The sequence below is a fragment of the Nicotiana tabacum genome, chromosome 16 (genome assembly GCF_000715075.1).
Source record: "Nicotiana tabacum cultivar K326 chromosome 16, ASM71507v2, whole genome shotgun sequence".
Lineage (NCBI taxonomy): Eukaryota > Viridiplantae > Streptophyta > Magnoliopsida > Solanales > Solanaceae > Nicotiana > Nicotiana tabacum.
In genome coordinates this window covers 1341043-1360380 of record NC_134095.1, presented here as the reverse complement: position 1 = coordinate 1360380, position 19338 = coordinate 1341043, and the positions used below count along the sequence as shown (strand labels likewise).

The window sequence follows — 19338 nt, the reverse complement described above, 5'->3', positions numbered from 1 at the left end:
ACGGTCGGCTGGGTTGTTACACTATAGCTATTATTGCCAGTTGACTGTGTATTTCGTTTCGTATTTCTTTTTTCTGTCTTTATTATATACTTCGTACACATTGTAGTGTGAGTGACCTACCTTAGTCTCGTCACTATTTTGTCGAGGTTAGGCTCGACACTTATAGAGTACATGAGGTCGGTTGTACTCATACTACATTCAACACTTTTGTGCAGATTTTGGAGTCGGTCCCATTGGTGGCTATTAGCCTGCTTGGATTGATCAGCTTTACGGATACTTAAGGTAGAGCTGTTCAGCGCTCGCAGCTCCTGGAGTCCCCTTCCCTTTTATTTTGTTGTGTATTTTCCTTCAATCAGCTTTATATTTATTTCAGACCCTTGTATGTATTATTCTAGTAGCTCGTGCACTTGTGACACAGGGTCCAGGGATTTTAGCAGATGTTTGGCTGTTTTAGCTTCCGCATTTTACTTTGGATCCGTGTAGTTATTTCAGTTCTTTCTCTTTATTTAATCTACAATGTTAAAAATGGATAGATGATTCTAATATTGACTTGCCTAGCAAATGAAATGTTAGGCGTCATCATGATCCCAACGATGGAAATTCTGGATCGCGACAATCGGTATTATATCATTGTGCCCCTCGTGAACATTTGCAACCATTGGGGTGGATTTTGTTAATTTATCATTAATTGTGCCTAGAGAGTGACCAGATATTAGATCCCTGTTTCAAAAGAATGAGAAATGATAATAAGGGCTCGATTGTTGATGTTAAGATAAAAAATGCATAAATTTAAATACTCATTTGAATATTAAAAGGTTGTATTTGGATCTAAATATTGAATATTATCTTGCAATTGCTATTGTTTCTCTATCGTTCCTTCTTTTTTTTTAAAAAAATCTTGAGCCGCGGGTCTTTCGGAAACAGCTTTTCTACCTTCATAGGTAGGTGTAAGGTCTGCCCACACACTGCCCTCTTCACACTCCAGTTGTGGAATTTCACTGGGTTGTTGTTGTTGTTGATGTCTTAAATGTGAACATTCCTTTCTTAATTTATAACAGTACAAAATTCAAAAACATACAAATGAAACCACTTTTTTATTAATCGACAAGCCAAACATTTATTCAATAGTGGAAAAAAGATTACATGTGGAAAAGGGGAACACATTGTTTGCCCCTTTCATAGAGTAGCTTACAAATTCATAATTCATACTAACCAAAGCTTTATTCAAAAGAAAACTCAGGAATCAAACATGATCATGCAATTATTCATAAATACAAAGTGTAAATACTAAAATATTCAGTTAACTATGCGACAATTCTTCCTAATTTCACCCTTCAATTCATTCAGCGTATTAATATTCCCCATTTTCACCATAGACTTTGCAAATTGTTGGAAGAAAAGTCCCTCATTTTCAGCATAATTCTTCACCAATTCCGTAGTCTTTTGTACATTTCCAGCGAAAAGGACTTCATCTGAGTTCAAAAGACCTTTGCCATTTAACAAGTGCTTGAAATATGAATTATCAAATTTGACAGGGGAAGCAACATCTAGAGGAGAAATGTTATTGTCTCCACCCTTTGTTGGACAAATTGATTTTAAACCATAGTAGTAATTTCTCTCTAGAGTTGCATCTGGTAAATTGTCCCCATTTTGATTGTATAGCCTTTGCCTAAATGACACACATCTTGCCATCCCTATGGTGTGCCCTCCTGTACAGTGGCGTATGCAGAAATTTTTGTAAGTTATGTTAATATTTGAAGAAGTGATAAATGAATAAATTATCTCATTTTTTCCATTTGTACTCGATATTTTAATTTTATTTTTATGTATACATATAGATAAAAAAAAGAAATCGGCGAAGCGGTGTCACGTGACACCGCTTCACGCAAGGTGCCTACGCCCCTGCTTCTGTAAAATATCACGTTGAAAAAAAAAACTTGTAATCATATACTGATGAGTTAATTTCACGTATGGTCATTAAACTGTAGTACTCATTATACTGTATAATTACAGTATAATTTTTTGTTTCGTTAAAATAACTGAACTTTATTCACTGTAACAGTAAAAGCTTACCAGAAAGAGAAACAAGATCTTCTTCCTTAAGGCCTTGATTGTTGAAAAGATTTATGAGGTTTTGGATTGTTGAGTTTGGTCCAGGGATGTCAACATTTGCTCTGTTGAAGTCTGCTATCTTCGAGTCCTTTCTTCCTAGTGGCACTTCCCAAAATGGTCCACCGCTCTACTCCACCATATTAAGCATCATTTTTATTAGCAAAAAATCTTGCCGTTTTGGGGAAATTTTTTTTTTGAAAATTTTGGAAAAAGTGGTCGAAACCACCTTTTGATTTTTGAAAAATTCATTTTCTAAAAAAAAAATTCAAAAACTTACAAAATTTCATGGACAAACAAATTTAAAAAAAAAACGTAAAAAAGGAGAAAAAAATCGATGGACAAATGGGTCCTTAACCTACTAATAGTATGAGAAATCTTTGTAAAACTTTTGCTCCAGGACTAAAAAAGAAGATAGCAGTAATTAGGAGCAAAGCATATCTATTGGAGGGGTTCAATTGAATTCTTTTGTAGAAAAATTGTACAAGTTCAAATACTAAGTATAGCATTCATCTATTTGTTTAATTTTCTTATTTAAAATTCTTGATTCCGTCACTGTGTATTATTTGGAGTTTAGGTGCTTACTAGGAGGACGGCGTCACGAGCAACAAGGGCTAGAATGTCAGCACAGGAGACAGTGTGAGGACAAACGTGTTCCAGTTTAGCTTTAATCTCATCAATCACTTCAAATCCCTTAGCAGAATTCTTGTTTGGTGAAGCATCCTTTTCACTTTTGAATTCACTATTCCCATCCAATAATATGGATGCATCACATCCCTATAGCAGAAGAAAAAATATTTAACATCTATAATTAATGTTGTAACGTAACATATGTAACAATATTTAACTGTCTATAGTAAGTCTAGTTTAGTAATTAAGAAAATAAAGCAAATAATTCATGTCAAAACAGATGCTTTATTTGTACATCGGCTCTTCTGACAAGTCTGATTATCCCTGACTTTGTTTATGTATCGGGTTGGAACAAATTACTACCGGCCTATGGATTAGTTGACATTTTTCACAAATTTTATGGACGGAAGCTCTTATTTTCATATTTCTCATTCCTTACCTTAATTCTGAATCAATTTCCTGGAAGAAAATAAGTTTCTTGAAAATTTTCATCGATTCAAATCGGATAAGGAGCTTTGTAAAACTCCAATCCAGTATTCTTATTTGATTCATATATGAGGGGAGAATTGTATTTTTATTTGTAATAAAAAAGTAACTATACAAAAATTGAAATTCAAAAATAAAATAGAAAAGATACAAAATCAAAAGATCAATATCACTAATTCTGCTACTATATCGAGTTAAAACACAATAATGATGTAAAAATTCTTTACACCGTCAGTCAGTGTAACGCGACTAAAATCCAAAAAGTTATACCTGGACAAAGCAGTCATGGAAATGAAGTCTAAGCAGAGAAGCAGCCATTCTTGAATCTTTAGCAATGGCCTCTTCTAAAACAGACATGACAATTTCATCTGCTTGAGGACATGTGAATTGGTAGAATTGTGGATAAAGATTAGCATATTCACCACCAAAATGGGAAGTGGAAGCTGAAAAGGCTTGGAATATAGATAGAAAGAACATTATTACAAGGATCAAACCAAGTCCAAAAGAAGCCATTTGGTGATATTGAGTAACTAAGAAAATAAATCAATTCTTGTTTGATGAATTGAATTTGCTCTGTGTTTATTTGACAAATGCATGGCAATATTTATAGTAAGTTAGATGCTTTTGATAGTAAAACCGTGATATAGTCTACTCGTTCGACGTACTTTAAAGAAATGTCTCTTTTAAGTGTTTTTGGTTTCAGTTCTACCTGCTCTTAGGGGCCGATCCAGTGTAATGTTACCGGGTTCAACTGAATTCAGTATTTTCAACGCGAAGCATAAATTTATGTGTAAAAATCTACTATAAGTACAATAAATACGGTCTGTACCCATAATTTTAATAATGCAACGGGTTCAATTTCAAAAATCTTAGAAATTGAACCCATAAAATTTAAATTTTGAATCCGCCTCTACCTGCTCCAATGAAACAAAATAAGGACTAAGACGTCAACCACGTTTAGAGTTTGAACAAGTTTTGAACTTTTCTTGTCCTGGTTGTTTCTTCAAAATGTTGCAAGATTAGTTCGAGATTGTAAAGAAGAAAGAGTTAACAAATTTGGATAAATTTTATAGGATCTTGTCAATCTACTCACATCGCATTATTCTTCAAATAACTAATTATTTAATGCTTTGGTCTATTTGGAAATCCCAACTCCAAAGTTACTACATGAGTACGGGTGGCAAATGAGCAGGTTGGGCTGAATTTGGGCGGGTCAAGATGGATTAGGTCAATAAATGGGTCATTGCTCAACTCAGCTCAAAGTATGCTTAGGCTAAGATGGGTTGGATCAAGATGGGCTAAACAATAGGTCATAACTCAACCCGTCCAACTTGACTCATGTTTTAGAACCATGTTCATCTTGCATAAAAAAAGCCTTTTACCTTAAAATGTGTACACTAGAATCTTCTATTATGTCAAAGGAATTCAACAGTTTATACATAAAAAAAATTGTTTTTACCCTATTTGCATAAAAATGTAATTAAAAATAAAAAAAATGTAATTTTTTTTTGAAATACAAAAAAAAAAAGTAAATTTTTTTTGAGGGGAGGGGGGTTTTGCGGAGGGGGTGGTGCAGAAAAAAACAAAAAATTAAAAAGTAAAAAAAAAAATTTTTAGGGGAGGGGGGTTTTGGGGGGGGGGGTGGGGGTGGGTGGGGCAGGAAAAAAACAAAAAATTGAAAATACAAAAAACAAAAAAGTAAATATTTTTATTTTAGGAGAGAGGGGTTCTGCGGGGGTGGAGGTGGGTGGTGCAGGAAAAAAAATCCTAGATCCGCCTCTGCTAGAGTTGATGAATGGAAAGCTTAATAACAAGAGAGTTTATTCTCCATCAATACTCAGATAGCCCCATAAAGTGCATTTCACCTCTGTTCAAATTACCTTTACATTCTCTGTGTAGAAACTCAGACATTAATGCAGCTCGTTGTTCAAATGTAAGGAAGCATTTGCACAATAAACCGATCATTTTCAGTCCATTGATCGGACAAACAAATGAAAGAAACATATATATACTACGAAAAATTGTTTTAACAAAAAATAGACGATATCACACACTGTGGCAGCGTTAGAATCAATATGTAGTAGAAAGACACAAATATCTTGGATAGAAAAGCATCATAAGCAAGCAAATAATTGCTATTAGGATGATCCTTTGGGACCACTCTCTCATCCACCCAGAAAACGTGCCACTTCGACCAGTCTATTGAATCAATATATGGTGGCTCCACCAATTTCCCGCACAATTGCAACAAACACAAACATTCAATTAACTTAAACACCAAAACCATCCAAAGAGATTAACAACGAAAAGAATAAACAATTACCTAAGAGACTTGATAAGTGAACCACCAGAAACAACAATAGAAAAAGAACCTCTCTCTTTGCAAAACTTCTCCGATAAATCAGCTGTGTACTTCGCTAGAGACACGACAAGTTCCTCTTCAGAATCAAACACTTCTACTTTCCCTTTACTTTTCCCTGTCACAGTCTTAGCCATTGATGATCTAGTTGTAAACTGAGATTTCGATGAGTTTGTACTCAATACTGAGATTCTCCTATGTGAGCGTGAGCAAAAAAGTGACTTGCCAATAATAGATGCAGAGGTCAACAGCAGAGATCGGCGGAGAAGAGAGAATCGGGTAGGTGAGATGCGCAAGTTAGCAGAGAAAGCGCGAGAAGAAGAGGCTAAGCGCACTACGCACTCTATCATGTTATATAGGAACTGAGAGTGTGAATAGACTAGTCCACCAGCGACTGTGAAAGAAAGAGCTTAACGTGCTGGAGCTTTTTGGGTAGGTGAGTACCTGGGGCGTGGCATTCGATGAAAGGGTAGGGATCAGTGACTAGCACGTGTACTACTGTCGTTTAACTTGGTATTGGTAAAGATGTTTTGATATGTACCTAATTTTTGTTATAGATCATAATTAATTAATTAATTAATTAATATATAATTTACTTTAATATATAATTTGATCACAATAAATTAATTGTAGAAACTAATAGCTTGTAAACGTTGTACATAAGGCTATTTAACTTGTACTCTTCTAGAAGATGTAAATAGGAGGTTAGTTGGTTAGTTGTTAAGTATATATGTAATGTACAGTACATCTTTTTTTTAGTTAGTGAAAATATGAGCGGAGCTAAGCTCCTTCTTCCCGTCTCTTCTCTCACTTCTTATTCTTTACCTTTGTTCGCATTTTTCAACAACTACTAGACAATGGTGGACCTAGGGCCTCATTTTGATATGGTATCAGATCCCGGTTCCATGTGATTCTTACAGTCAAGCTCCGGTGTCTCGTCACTTTCTTCAAATCTCCTTTTCCCCAATTTTTGGTTAACTTTCTAAAATTGTTTGCTACTTTTGAGGTCTGCAAAATTCATTGATTGTTTTTGCTGAAATGGTTGGTGATACTCCTTATATCAGTGCTGGATCGTCGCATGCAAAAACTCAAATACTTGATTGCAATGATCCACTTTATGTGCATCCTTCGGACACGTCATGTATCTCACTTGTACATGAATTACTGATTGGAACAGAAAACTACTCGGAATGGAGTAGGTCTATGGTAATGTCACTATTGGTGAAGAATAAGCTAGGTTTTATAGACGGAACCTGCACTAAAGAACAATATGAAAATGATAATTTTAGGTTAAAGCAATGGGAACGATGAAATGCTATAGTTCAGTCATGGATAAGGAGTTCAGTAGTACTAGAACTCAGAAGAGGAATCATATACTCCTCAGATGCACAAAAGGTGTGGAAATCCATGAAAGATAGATTTGATAAAGTAAATTCCACAAAGATCTATCACATGAACAAGGAAACAAGTTCCTTGACACAAGGAATCTCTAGTGTATCCGTATATTTCTCTAGGCTGAATGATCTATAGGATGAATTTGAGTCAATTATCCCATTTCTTGGTTGTGATTGTGAGAAATCCAGGCAGTTTGTTGTGTTCTTGCATCAGTAGAAGTTTATGAAGTTTTTGATGGGTTTGAATGAAACTTATGCACCACAAAGAAGTCAAATATTGATGATGCATCCAACACCAACACTTGACCAGGCATATTCCATGATTATCCAAGAGGAAAGTCAGAGAATGAGTAATGGATCTGCTGCATAGAGTGGGATTCTAGGAGGCGCACCTATAGGTACGCACAGCAGTGCACTTGTAACTGCAAATGCTTCTAATATGAGACCAAGGAGGAACAATATACTACTGTGTGATTACTGCAAAATGAAGGGACATACAAGGGAGACTTGCTACAAATTAAATAGATATCCACCAGAGTTCAAGTTCAACAACAACATGAGGAGAGGAACACAAGACAATAGTGGACCCATGGCTCATAATGTGAATGCAGGGGTTGAGTCTCAAAATGTAGGAAATACATATGCTTATGCAGAATATTCCAACTGTGAAGGGTTTCAATCCAGAACAATATCAGCAGATTCTCAAGCTTTTAAGCAAGGAACCTCAGCCAACAAAAGTTGCTAACATGGAAAGTAAATCACTAATTGAACACAGCTTTCACTATCACCTAGTGATTTATGTACTAAATCTGCCTTCCCAGCACCTGCTACAACAAGAGCGACATTTGCCGATGAGTTTATTACAGGAAATGTAAATGTAATCCTTTCCGGTGGAGGTTTTGGAGATTCCCTGATAAAGGTGACCCACTTCTCTTTCTCATGGACAAGAGGATGCTCAGGAAATAAGGAAGCTACATGCCCATCGGGACCCATACCCAATAGCATCACATCAAATTTTGGAAATCCAGTAGCATCGGATATGTCTACAATCTTGGTCTTAACCAAGTGTCTTAGACAAGTCTCGTAATCATCTGTCGCACTCTCTGCTGATAGTGCATCGTTTATCGCATACACATTGTCACTAGGAATAGGTATCTGCCCAAGAGAAAGAAAAGGTGAGCCTAAAAGCTTAGTAAATGGAATTAAGACATGAAATGAGAAAAGTTAAGATGTAAGGAGAAGAGTAATATAATGAAGTAAAAGTTTTTTCATCATTCTTAATAAGATCAAACCACTTAGGCAGTTTTGTTTGACTATTATGAACAATTCGTAATCTAAAAGATGCTCTCAGCAGTCATGCATGTTCTCTGAAGTCTTTTCCGAAAAGAATTTGGTAATTTAGTTTGTAATCATCTTCATTTCAAATAGTCTATAGCTTTGGAGATGCTGGGACTGCCAGCTAAGATGGCACAGCTCAGAGCAAGTCCATTTAACTTGCTATAGTTACCAAAGAGCCTTCACTGAAAGTGTATACGCCACGATTGAAGATGTATTTCAAATCCCTCTTAAATCATACTAAACTGGAGTTAAGCAAAGTCAATATAAGTTCAAACTAAGCTTATAAACAAGTCTACATAGTACCGATTGAGGGCAATTTTACAAAATCATAAATCCCCGGAGGCTGCTCCATTGAGAACGATTTCAAGGTCGAGAAAGCCTCAAGTCAACAGGACTGAGGCAAGGGGTATAGAGGTACATATGCTCCATTATTGAGAATACACACCCTACAATTCAGGAGGACTGGAAATGGTGGACAAAGAAGTGGTCGTCCCTGGTCCCAATGAGGACGTTACTACTCATGTTGAGGGGTATCTAAGTATTTATACTTATCCCTTCACACTTGCTCCGGTAGATCCCATAATCCTTAGCTTTTACAAAAGGTACGAGGTCTGTTTCGGGCAGAATATTCACCCGTCTTTTTAAAGGATAATCACGCTCAATTATGCCTTATAAAACGGACTAAGCGGTCTTTGCAAATATAATTTGATTTACAAGTTCAGAGTTGAATCCCACAGAGAACTAAGGCTTAGCTACAGCTATTCAATATCACCAAGAAGACAAGCTTGAATAATTCCTAACTTATAGATATTAAGATTCTTGTGTTTAACTAATTAAGTAACAAATTAAAATAGTAAATTAACATCTAAAGATACTAAGGGTTAGCAACAAGATTAAGGAGGTCTAGAGTTATAATTTTCCCAATTGTCAGAATCCTTCCCGCTATGTTTTCTATAAATTCGCCTAAGTATTATCTATCGATCATGAGAACTATGACTGTCGTAACTATTTCCCAAGTAATTACCACAATTTACTAGACATATTCTCCCGAATTACGCTAGCTGGCATTAAGTACGGTTCACTCGGATCGCACCCAAGGTTTCGTTATCCCTAATCTCGCCTTTAAACTGTCAGTATTGATCCCTCACATACGTTAGGAGTGATGTTGTTCAACAACTATCTAAATATGCACTCTCTCCCGAGTAATACACACTAAATAAGAACAGTCGATTGAGAGCTCTTCAACCAACCACAATAATAACGTAGTTGAACAAATAGAGAAAATACTACAGCAAATCTATATTAACGTAACAGAAAAATCATACTCCAAAAAGTTCCACCAAAACTCTAGATAACAAATTAGCTATTCATAATAGTATACATAACTACAATACTAGAATTCATAACCAATAATGGAAATAGGAAAAAGGAAGTGAAAAACTCGTAGAAGAATTCTCCGTCTTGCTCCTAGTGTGTTCTTGCCTCCATAGGTCGAATCCTGGTCTCCACGACGGCCCCGTGCTCTCCTTAGGTCTAAAGTCTGTCTCAAACTCGATCTCTCCCCCAAAAGTGGCGTTTTTAGGTCTATTTATATGTGTAGGAAAATACCTAAATGTGTAAGCTAAGTCTTAGTCAAACCAGGAGACGAATAAGGTCTTCAAAACTCGGACTAGACCTGGTTTTAGGTTGGAAACACCAGGCTAACGCCAGCCTCAGCCTGGCTTTAAGCTGGCGCCACCAGGCTAACGCCTGGCTAGTCCTGGCTTTAAGCTGGCATCGCCAGGATAATGCTTGGTTGGGCCTCGCTTTAAGCTGGCCTCGCTAGGCTAAAGCCTGGTCGAGCTGGCTTTTGCCCGGCTTCTCCTTTTCACCATTCTCGAGCGCACTTTCGACGTTTAAGCATCCCTTTAGCTCTATTTTCATTTCCGATGCACCTACACATAAAATAGAATCCATTACACTCAAACAAAGTGTAATTTAACATTAAGCATGTAAAACGCAAGGTATATAATGTGCTAAGCCATGAATTCTAGCCACACATCAGAGGGTCGTAATCCTCATCCGCTATTTTGTTAGCAACACTGAAGCACTCGATTTACCATCGACCACCTGCTTCGTTTTTACAGTCCCCGAGTTCTCCGAGGTGGGTTAATCAAGCTCGTTCATCGGGCAAGTTAAGCTCTATTTTTGGGAATCGATGAAGATCGGGATCTAGGCTGGCTGGAGTGATTCATTTGGGTAAAAACCGAAGATCACATTCCCTCTGAATTCTTGTCATTCCCTGAAAAGTGGAACTCAGCCCATAAGTTTCTTTCGTTTTTGAGTACTTGGAATTTCCTTTGTTCTTTTTTATCTTCTTATTGCCTGCTTCTACCATCGTAACAATTTTTGAGAAGAAGATTCTCTCTCTAGAAAAGATACAAACTTTACTTGTATTTATCATAATCTAGCCCATAAGATTCTCTCTCTTGAAGAAGATTCTCTTTCCTTTTCATCATATCCGAGAATAGTTCAAACATTCTTGGATTTATCCGCCATTCATTATTGTCAGGAGGAATAATCATCTATCTCATTCATTATTGGATGAATCATTCTCCTTGTTTACATAAATGTCATTTATTGCTATTTATTGTTTGATATTCCTCTATTATTGCTCACATCTTTTGGAATATTAAATGTGCATTACTTTCAATTTTCCACCGACTTTATCTTACGTTATCCATATTGTCAAGTTCTAAATCTAGAGATATTATCATTAATTAATTTTAACCCCCCATTACATAAAATGTAATGTTTAACTGAAAGTTTATATTTTTTCGTCAAACAAATCTCCCAGATAATAAATGAGGATTCAATTCACTATTATTCTTCACCTTTCTCCTTCCTTGCTCCACCCATATAATAAAAATAATTTAAAAGAAAGTTAAATGAATATCAAAACGTTGGTTAATTGGATAAATTCTTATTCAGCCGAGTCTCCATTTCATAAAAGGTCATTGCTTAATGACATTTCTATTGTGAGCTCCTCCATTTTGCCATAACACACCTTTTCAGTTGAAGGTTCAAATTTACCTTTGATGTATTTGGTTTATTTTATATTTTGTCCGATGTATTTACCCTTCGATCCATAAAAGCCCTGTATCATTAATTCCATCTCTTATTTGCCTCTCGCTTTAACAGTTGTCTAGCTTGACTCAGCGTTAGTCGGAGCTACTTAGACCAACAAAAGATTTAAATTTACCTCTAAACTATCAACGTAGTTTGTATATATCCTTTAATTAAAATATGTTCTTTAACAATTGAAAAAATCCAAATATATTCATGTACAATTTAAAATATTCAAATTTATCCCTACGTGATTTGACCAATGGAAAACCATTAGGCATTAGTGGACACCTATTAATAGGAGGGATATATTTATGAAAGATAACAGTGGAACTTCTATGAATCAAAAGTCAAATGACGCATATATAAAAAAACAAATCGCAATTGTTAAGTGTATATTTGGACATTTTCTCTACCAATTATGAATTTATGACTAACTCGTTATCTGGGGTTAATGCATTCGAAAAAAAGAAAAGGAAAACTTACACAAATGTCCCAAATAAACCTCAACTTATCAACCTCCAGTCATTAGTCATAAACTTACTTGTATAGGTTGAAATTTGAACGACCACGACTGTTACTGAGTGTAGCCAAGAACGAGGTCCTTATGATGCAGCATCCTTCGGTTGTTATGAAGGGTGACAACTAACAGCGGCTAGTGAACGCACGACGTCTGCAGTAGTGTTAGCATGACAGGGAACAATAGGAATATGTCTTTCGAATATTCCTTGTGTTGTACCTTTTTGAGGGTAAAAAGAGGGATTGTCCCCTATAATGAGGGGAAAAAGAACATTCTATAAGGGGGAATAAAGAAAGAACAACTTTTCTTATTACAGATCAAAATCCTTACATCACCCTTGGTCTTGACTAATTGCATTCATTGTTATATTCTCTTACATTTGAAGTTCTCGCATTTACGAATAATCATTTGGTTCCAACATATTAGGAAGCATCATTCACCTTATTTTACCTTGGCACCATCTAATCTAGATTTTATTACGCTTAGCTGAGATTTACCTCTTCATCTTCATCAATTGATTTAATCAAAAGGGTTTTAATATCTTTTGGTCAAACAATTTGGCATCGTCTATGGGAATTTCTTTATCTAAGATTTTAGTTTCATCTAGATCCTTGAAAGGGATAATCGCCTCTTCATAGCTTTGTAAAAACCAACAATGGCAGAAAAGGGAGACGCAAGGTTAAAAGCGATAGCATGTGTCACAACCAACCTCATGGATTCCATCAACGAAACCGGTAGGGAGGATAACAAAAATGCAACACCGAGCACTACACTTGAGGGAGATACCTCACCCCCCACCCCCATACGAAAGCGTGACTGTTTCACACGAAAAGGGAGCCTCCACATCCGCAACAAGAGAAGCACCACCAGCTTTGAAAAGGTTATTGGAAGAGTGGCTGACAAACACTTTGAGAAACATATTTGATAAACCCGTTCAAAGGGATATCAGAGGCACAATACACACAGACGTTGTAACAGTCGCCGACGATCTAGAAACTCCACGCACAGGTAACACTCATATTGTTGTTGATGCGGGTAACAACGCACTCGCAGCCATCCTAAAGAAAATGGAGGGAATAACAAAAGAACAACTTTGCTTATTACAGATCGAAATCCTTACATCACCCTAGGTCTTTACTAATTGCATTCATTGCTATATTCTCTTAAATTTGAAGTTCTCACATTTACGAATAATCATTTAGTTCCTACATAATAGAAGGCATCATTCACCTTATTTTACCCTGGCACCATCTAATCTAGATTTTATTATGCTTAGATGAGATTTACCTCTTCATCTCATCAATTGATTTAATCAAGAGTGTTTTAATATCTTTTGGTCAAACAATTTAGCGCTTTGTGATCAGATGAAGGACCATCAAGAAAGTATTGATAAAATACTGGGCGCTCCGAAGTTGCTACCAAAACGGGACGTCGATCGATTCGTCGAGCAACCATACAATGAATGGGAAGCCTCCCACTCTATTCCAAAAACCTTCAAAATGCCACCATACTTGATGTGAGCACGTGATTTTTGCCCTATGAAAGAATTACTCCCAAAAAATTCAAAAATAAAATGATTTTCCTTGGTGTGCAATTTTGTGATATTTTGGATAATTATTTGTATTTGTCTATGCATGTTTATTTGTTAAATTAATAAAAATACAAAATAATATGTCGCATTTTGCATCTAGGATTTAATTCTACAATTGTTAGTAATTAAGTTTGTTTTACAAAAAATTAAAAAATTACAAAAATAGGTATATTTTGCATTTTTAGCATTTAATGTCCAAATATACAATTTTATGCTTAATTATTACTTAATTGTGCGTTAATTGTTATTGGGAGTTAATTTGCAATTTTATAACTTAATTTAGTTCTTAATAATAATTCAAGAATTTTTATAATTTAGTTTAAGAAAAATAAAAGAAGAAAGGAGAGCAAAAATATAAAGAAAAATCGGATTGGGCCACTTCTTCAAATTTCAACCCCAGGCCCAAATAATTGCCCAACCTTCCCCATGACCCGGTCCATTTCAAACCGGGTCGACCCGGTCCATAATCCCAAAGACCCAGCACCCCCTATCTTGCATTTCCAAAAAAAAAAACAAAACAAAACACAAAAAACCCTAAACTAAACCCATCCCCCCCCCCTCTCATTTTCTTCTTCTTCTCCAAACTCTAAAGCAAGCAACCATGGCTTCCCCCCCTGCTGCTACCCAGCTGCCCTTTCCCCCACACATCGTCATCTCTTTCCTCACCTCCAAACAACCCCTCCAATCACCGGAAAAAAACCAGTCGACCACCCCCGTCCGCCATTGAAGAGTTGCGTCGACCCCCAAGCTCCACCCTTGCTGCTTCTTTGTCTTCATCTTCTTCGTTATGGCAGCTGTTTCATCACCCAACCAACAGCAACCAGCCTTCTCCTCACGTCCGCCATTGACGAGCAACCATCGTTGCTGCGCCAACCATTGTTGTTGCCCTCGTCGAGCTTCCACAGGTGCTGCACCTTCTTCTGCTTCGTCTTCACATCGCCATGAACGACCCCCCCCCCCCTCCTGCTTTGTCTTCCAACTGTGAACAACACAAACAACACCACCAATATACCACCCAAATCCGCCATCGTTTCTGCTACGTGAAACAGCCTAGCTGCTACTGTGCCGCGCTGCTGCGTCTCCATTCGCGTTGTTGCCTGCTCCGACGTGTTGCTGCTGTAATTCCATCGTGTTGAGCTGCTGCTCCTGGAACTGCTACTGTGCTGCTGCGTCGTCTTCAAGTGACGCCAAACGACCATCTTCTTCGATCGTCGTTTCGATCCGGTTAGTGGGTTTAAGATTTGGGTTTAACATTCTTGTTTTGTTCATCGTTGAAGTAATTTTTTTTAGTTTGTTCATATGTTTTGTTGATTTAATTTTCATATTCAAATGGAACTTTGATTAATTAGTTTTTCAGTTTATTTCATGTGCTTTTATTTTGTATTTGTAAAAGAAATTGTTAGTTTAATTTTAATATTGTTAGATGTTAGTTTAAATCGATTGAATCCGAAATTAGTATAAGTTTGATTTTCTTGTTTATTGTTTATCATTTGCGATTATTTCTTGAGTTTGTCTCATGATCTTGTTTAAGTTTAATATAGAAATTGTTGGTTGTAATGTTGTTAGATTCAAGTTTAAGTTCATAATTGTTTCTTCTTCGATCTTGTTATTTGTCTAAAGAATTTAGTTGTAATAGGGAAATATGTTGGTTTAATCATGTGAATCCATCATGTTTTGTTGTTTAAAATAGATTTAATTCATGTTCATCTTTATTTGAAGTTCATTTTTAATCCAGTGATTTAATGTGAGTTTATGTTTTTGATTTGTTGGTTTAGTTTGAATCATGTGTTGTGTTGTTAATATTGTTGTTTCCTTGCTCATACATTGTTGGTCTAAGTTAACCAGGATTGGTTCCCAATATGGTTAATTCATTCACATTAATTTGATGTTGTTCATCTGTGTTCATATGAGTTGTTGTTGAATTTGTTTAGAAATTGGTCATATTGGATATATTTTGGTCAAGTTTGATTAATTGATTGTTTAGAGCTGATGGGGGTAGTTTGGTAAATCGCAGTACGTTCAGGGGTAAAATGGTAATTTCGGTAAGGGCAGAGGGGTATTTTTGGAATTTAAATTCTGAATAATTATTTATTTTGAGTGTTCTTTCCATTAAAATTAAGATAATATTAAAGTAATTAATAATGGGGGGACAAGATATAATGGTGGGGAATAATGCAATTGTTTAATATAAGCATGGAAGACAAGATATAATAGGGTATTTATTTAATAAGATGGGGGACAAAACATTAGATAGTAGGATTAAAAGGGGGTTGAGTGGGAAGATAATGAGTTTTTATGTTTTAAAAATGTTGAAAGATGGGGATAAAAGGGAGAGGCTTGATCAGATTTAAGGGAGAGACAGATAGAGAGAGAGAAAAAAAAGAGTTGAATATTTAAGAGAGAAAGAAAAATTCCGAAAAATATTAAAACTTTTAATAAAGAAAAAGAAAATAAAAAAAATACAAATAAAAAAAGCTGGAAATTAGAAGAGAGGGTAGTACACACCTGATAAATATTCTGATATACGTGTTTAGAAATTAAGGGTTAAACATTAATTAGCCTTTCAAATCTGAAAATTCCCTTGGTTTCTGTCCGTTGTTTGTTGTCTGTGTTTCTGAATTTTATTTTGATTTTCAAATCTGTCACTGGGATTTCTGTTGACTGGATTGCTAGTTATTATTGTTGTTGTTGTGTTACGTACTACGTGGCTGACTTTCTTCTTCTTATATTGACAATATCAGTTACACAACTGTAATTTTGGCCTTTTGTAAGCTGAAATGAAGAATGAAATTTTAAATTTTTAATTTAGTTTTTTTATTAATTGCATTTAGGTTATTTCATGTATTATTATTCTGTAAATCGCCGTCGTTTTTCATAATTAGGCATATTGTAGCGATGTATTAAATAATGCTTTGCTTTAACCTGATTATTAGGTAGTATATATTTAAGCATGTTCATTACTGATTAAACTGTCAAATAATTATAATAGAAGAAAATAACGTAAAAATGACTTTATTAAATCAGTTTGGCAAAATTGATTAAGTTCCTTATTTATAAGGGTTTTAGTATCGCTAACCTTAAGTTAATCAAAATCATGTAGCTAAATTTAGGTGAAACGGGAATTTTTTTTGATTTTGTGAATCAAGTATTATAACATGATTTGAATTAAAACAAGGTTAGTTAAGGTTAAATTATTTAATAATTTAGAAATATGCATTAGTAGTCAAGATTGTTTCTAATTCTCCGTAATTGTAAATAATTAATTTCAATAGCTCAAGTCATCTAACAATGTGAATTTAATCTAGATGGGATAATTAGTTTCTTTTAAAATATTATTTGACAATTCCATATAGTTTTTATAATTACATTTTTAGTGATATTTCATTTCGTTAAATATTTGTCTTTAAACTAGTATTTAATACGTTATTTTAAGTATGTAAAAAATTAATTTTTGTATTTATAGACAAGTTTAATAAAAAGAAATGTAGTCATTTTAAGATATTCATAAAATAAGGGAGGATTTCGCTAAAAATAAATAAATATAAACAATACAAAATTTGCAGGGTCCTCCAATCTTATTTAGTTTTTTAAAAAAATACTTAGATTTCGGGATGGGCCATTTAGTAAATTTCACAGTCCTACCTATTAGTATAATAACGCGTAGTATTTTGGCGCATATTTAATAAGGGTATTTTCTTAAACATGGGTGTGCATTTATGTAACCCAAATCCCAATCTTGGCAGAGTCAAAATGCGTCAACAAATCACGTGTACACTGGTTGTGACGTGGTTCGAGATGCGTTTTCACGACGTTGCAATTCTTGTATAAAATAATAAGAGGAATAATGATAAAAGCGGTTTTAAAAGCTAAATTTGCACATAAGTTCTTAATTATTTAAAAAATCAGATAAATAAGCCAAATATAATAGTTGAGCGACCGTGCTAGAACCACGGAACTCGGGAATGCCTAATACCTTCTCCCGGGTTAACAAAATTCCTTATCCGGATTTCTGGTTCGCAGACTGTAATACAGAGTCATTCTTTTCCTCGATTCGGGATTAAAATTGGTGACTTGGGACACCCTAAATCTCCCAAGTGGCGACTCTGATATAAGTAAATAAATCCCGTTTCGATTGTCCTTTAATTGGAAAAAACTCCTTCGCCCCTCGCGGGTGCCAGAAAAAGGAGGTGTGACAGCTCTGGCGACTCTGCTGGGGACTTTACTAACCCAGAACCACTGGTTCAGGGTTAGAAATTCGAGCTTAGATAAATTGTTATATTTGGCTTTATCTGATTTTTACATGTTTGAGCCTAATGTGCTAAATATTGCCTTTACCGCTTTGATATTATGTGAACTGTATATAAACTGTGCCGAAACCCTTCTCTTCTTACCTCCGGGGAGAAGCTCGCTGGTCGAGACTCCCTATTCTGTTAGTGTCAATACCTGAAATAAGAAAGAGGCTCGGATAAGTTACAAAGCCGGATGACCCCGCGGGTCCCCGGTACGTAGCCCCCTCCTCGACTCGAGTTGTCCGCTCGGGTAAGCCAGATCTAGAACAAAGCCCTGTTTGAAACTTAGTAAAACATGACTTCATGCCGGATCCCTAGTAGGAAAACGCGTATTTGCATCACGTTGCATCTGACTTAAGGGACTCAACACATGGGTTGGGTCCGTCTAGGACTATCAACCTGAAATGTAAAGACCATCCTGCTGCATCCTGTTTGCTTTACGCATTTATTTGCTTTAGACTTGCATGCTGACCGGCTTTGGAAAATCAGAAATTTTGAAATTGTGAAAAAAAAGGGACGAAGTAACAGTGTAGAGAATTAATTGCATATATTTATTTTTTTAAAAAAATAATAGTTTGTATTACCATGAAAAAAAATTGTTTTGTTTTTTTTTTGATTTTTTTTATTTGTCTACAAAAATGCCAAAAAATAAATAAAAAGGAGTCAGGCTATGCCATGTTGCAAAAATAGCCGAACATTCCCTAAAGGGGCGCTGAAAGGCTGACTCTGCATAAGCAGCCACCTTTGGGTTTTTTTTACCTTTCGGCTGGCAAAATCCCTACAGCCTTAAAATCTTCATCCCTGAAGAGTCAAAAGGCCGTATTTAAAGAATCAATTTTTCTTTTCCTCAAAATTAGGAAAAAATAGGAAAATTAGTTTTTCTTTGAGCTCACACCGACACTGGAAGAGCTGGCAAGGTACATCGGGAGTCTCAAAGTCCCTATGAGAGAGCAGTATCTTATTGCACCAAAGACCGTGACCATACACAAATTTTTAGACGCCCTGAAGATCCGCAGAGTTATACACAACCCAGAATTATCTGAAGGTTTTTGTAGTTTTGCATTCTTGTACGACAGATACGGTCATTTTGGAGGGTTCAACAATCCCGAGGGAAAGATTTGCAGCGGGGAAAACCAGCTGAAATGGGAAGGACATAGGTGTATTGCTTTCATGGTAGCCTTTCTGGGTCTTCTGATATTCCCTAGAAAAGACGCGAAAATTAACATACAAGTCGCTGGGGTCGTCAGCACTTTGCTCAAGCAGAACAACAGCACTCTGGCGCCAATGATTATAGCAGACATCTTCCGCGCTCTCACTGTTTGCAAAACCGGAGGAGGTTTCTTTGAGGGTTGCAATGTACTACTGCAAATGTGCATGATAGAACACCTATGTCATCGCCCACAGTTCCTGAAATATGAGTCGTCACAAAAGACTTGTATAGAAGATTTTTCCACAAGGGTCAATGGGTTTAGCCTGCCATAAGGGGTCGCCGAGTGGGTCACTTTGTTGCGTTCAGT

General features: G+C 35.9%; 1 protein-coding gene across 1 annotated transcript; it reads right to left on the bottom strand.

Annotated features, from left to right (window-relative positions):
- Positions 1–1095: 1095 nt before the first annotated feature.
- Positions 1096–3836, bottom strand: LOC107801381 (peroxidase 9-like). The gene is made up of 4 exons (XM_016624705.2): positions 3496–3836; positions 2695–2886; positions 2074–2239; positions 1096–1709 (listed from the first exon to the last, which is right to left on the bottom strand). Exons 1-4 carry the CDS (start codon positions 3736–3738, stop codon positions 1297–1299), a joined length of 1014 nt encoding a protein of 337 aa, XP_016480191.1. The 5' UTR covers positions 3739–3836; the 3' UTR covers positions 1096–1296.
- Positions 3837–19338: the final 15502 nt, after the last annotated feature.

Bases quoted from the DNA above. Each gene is read 5' to 3' on its own strand.
- LOC107801381 (XM_016624705.2), bottom strand. From the start codon at position 3,738: ATGGCTTCTTTTGGACTTGGTTTGATCCTTGTAATAATGTTCTTTCTA. The intron at 2,240-2,694 runs GTAAGCACCTAA...ATGGTGGAGTAG, and splicing joins CTCGTGACGCCGTCCTCCTA to AGCGGTGGACCATTTTGGGA. The intron at 1,710-2,073 runs GTAAGCTTTTAC...GCCACTGTACAG, and splicing joins AGATCTTGTTTCTCTTTCTG to GAGGGCACACCATAGGGATG.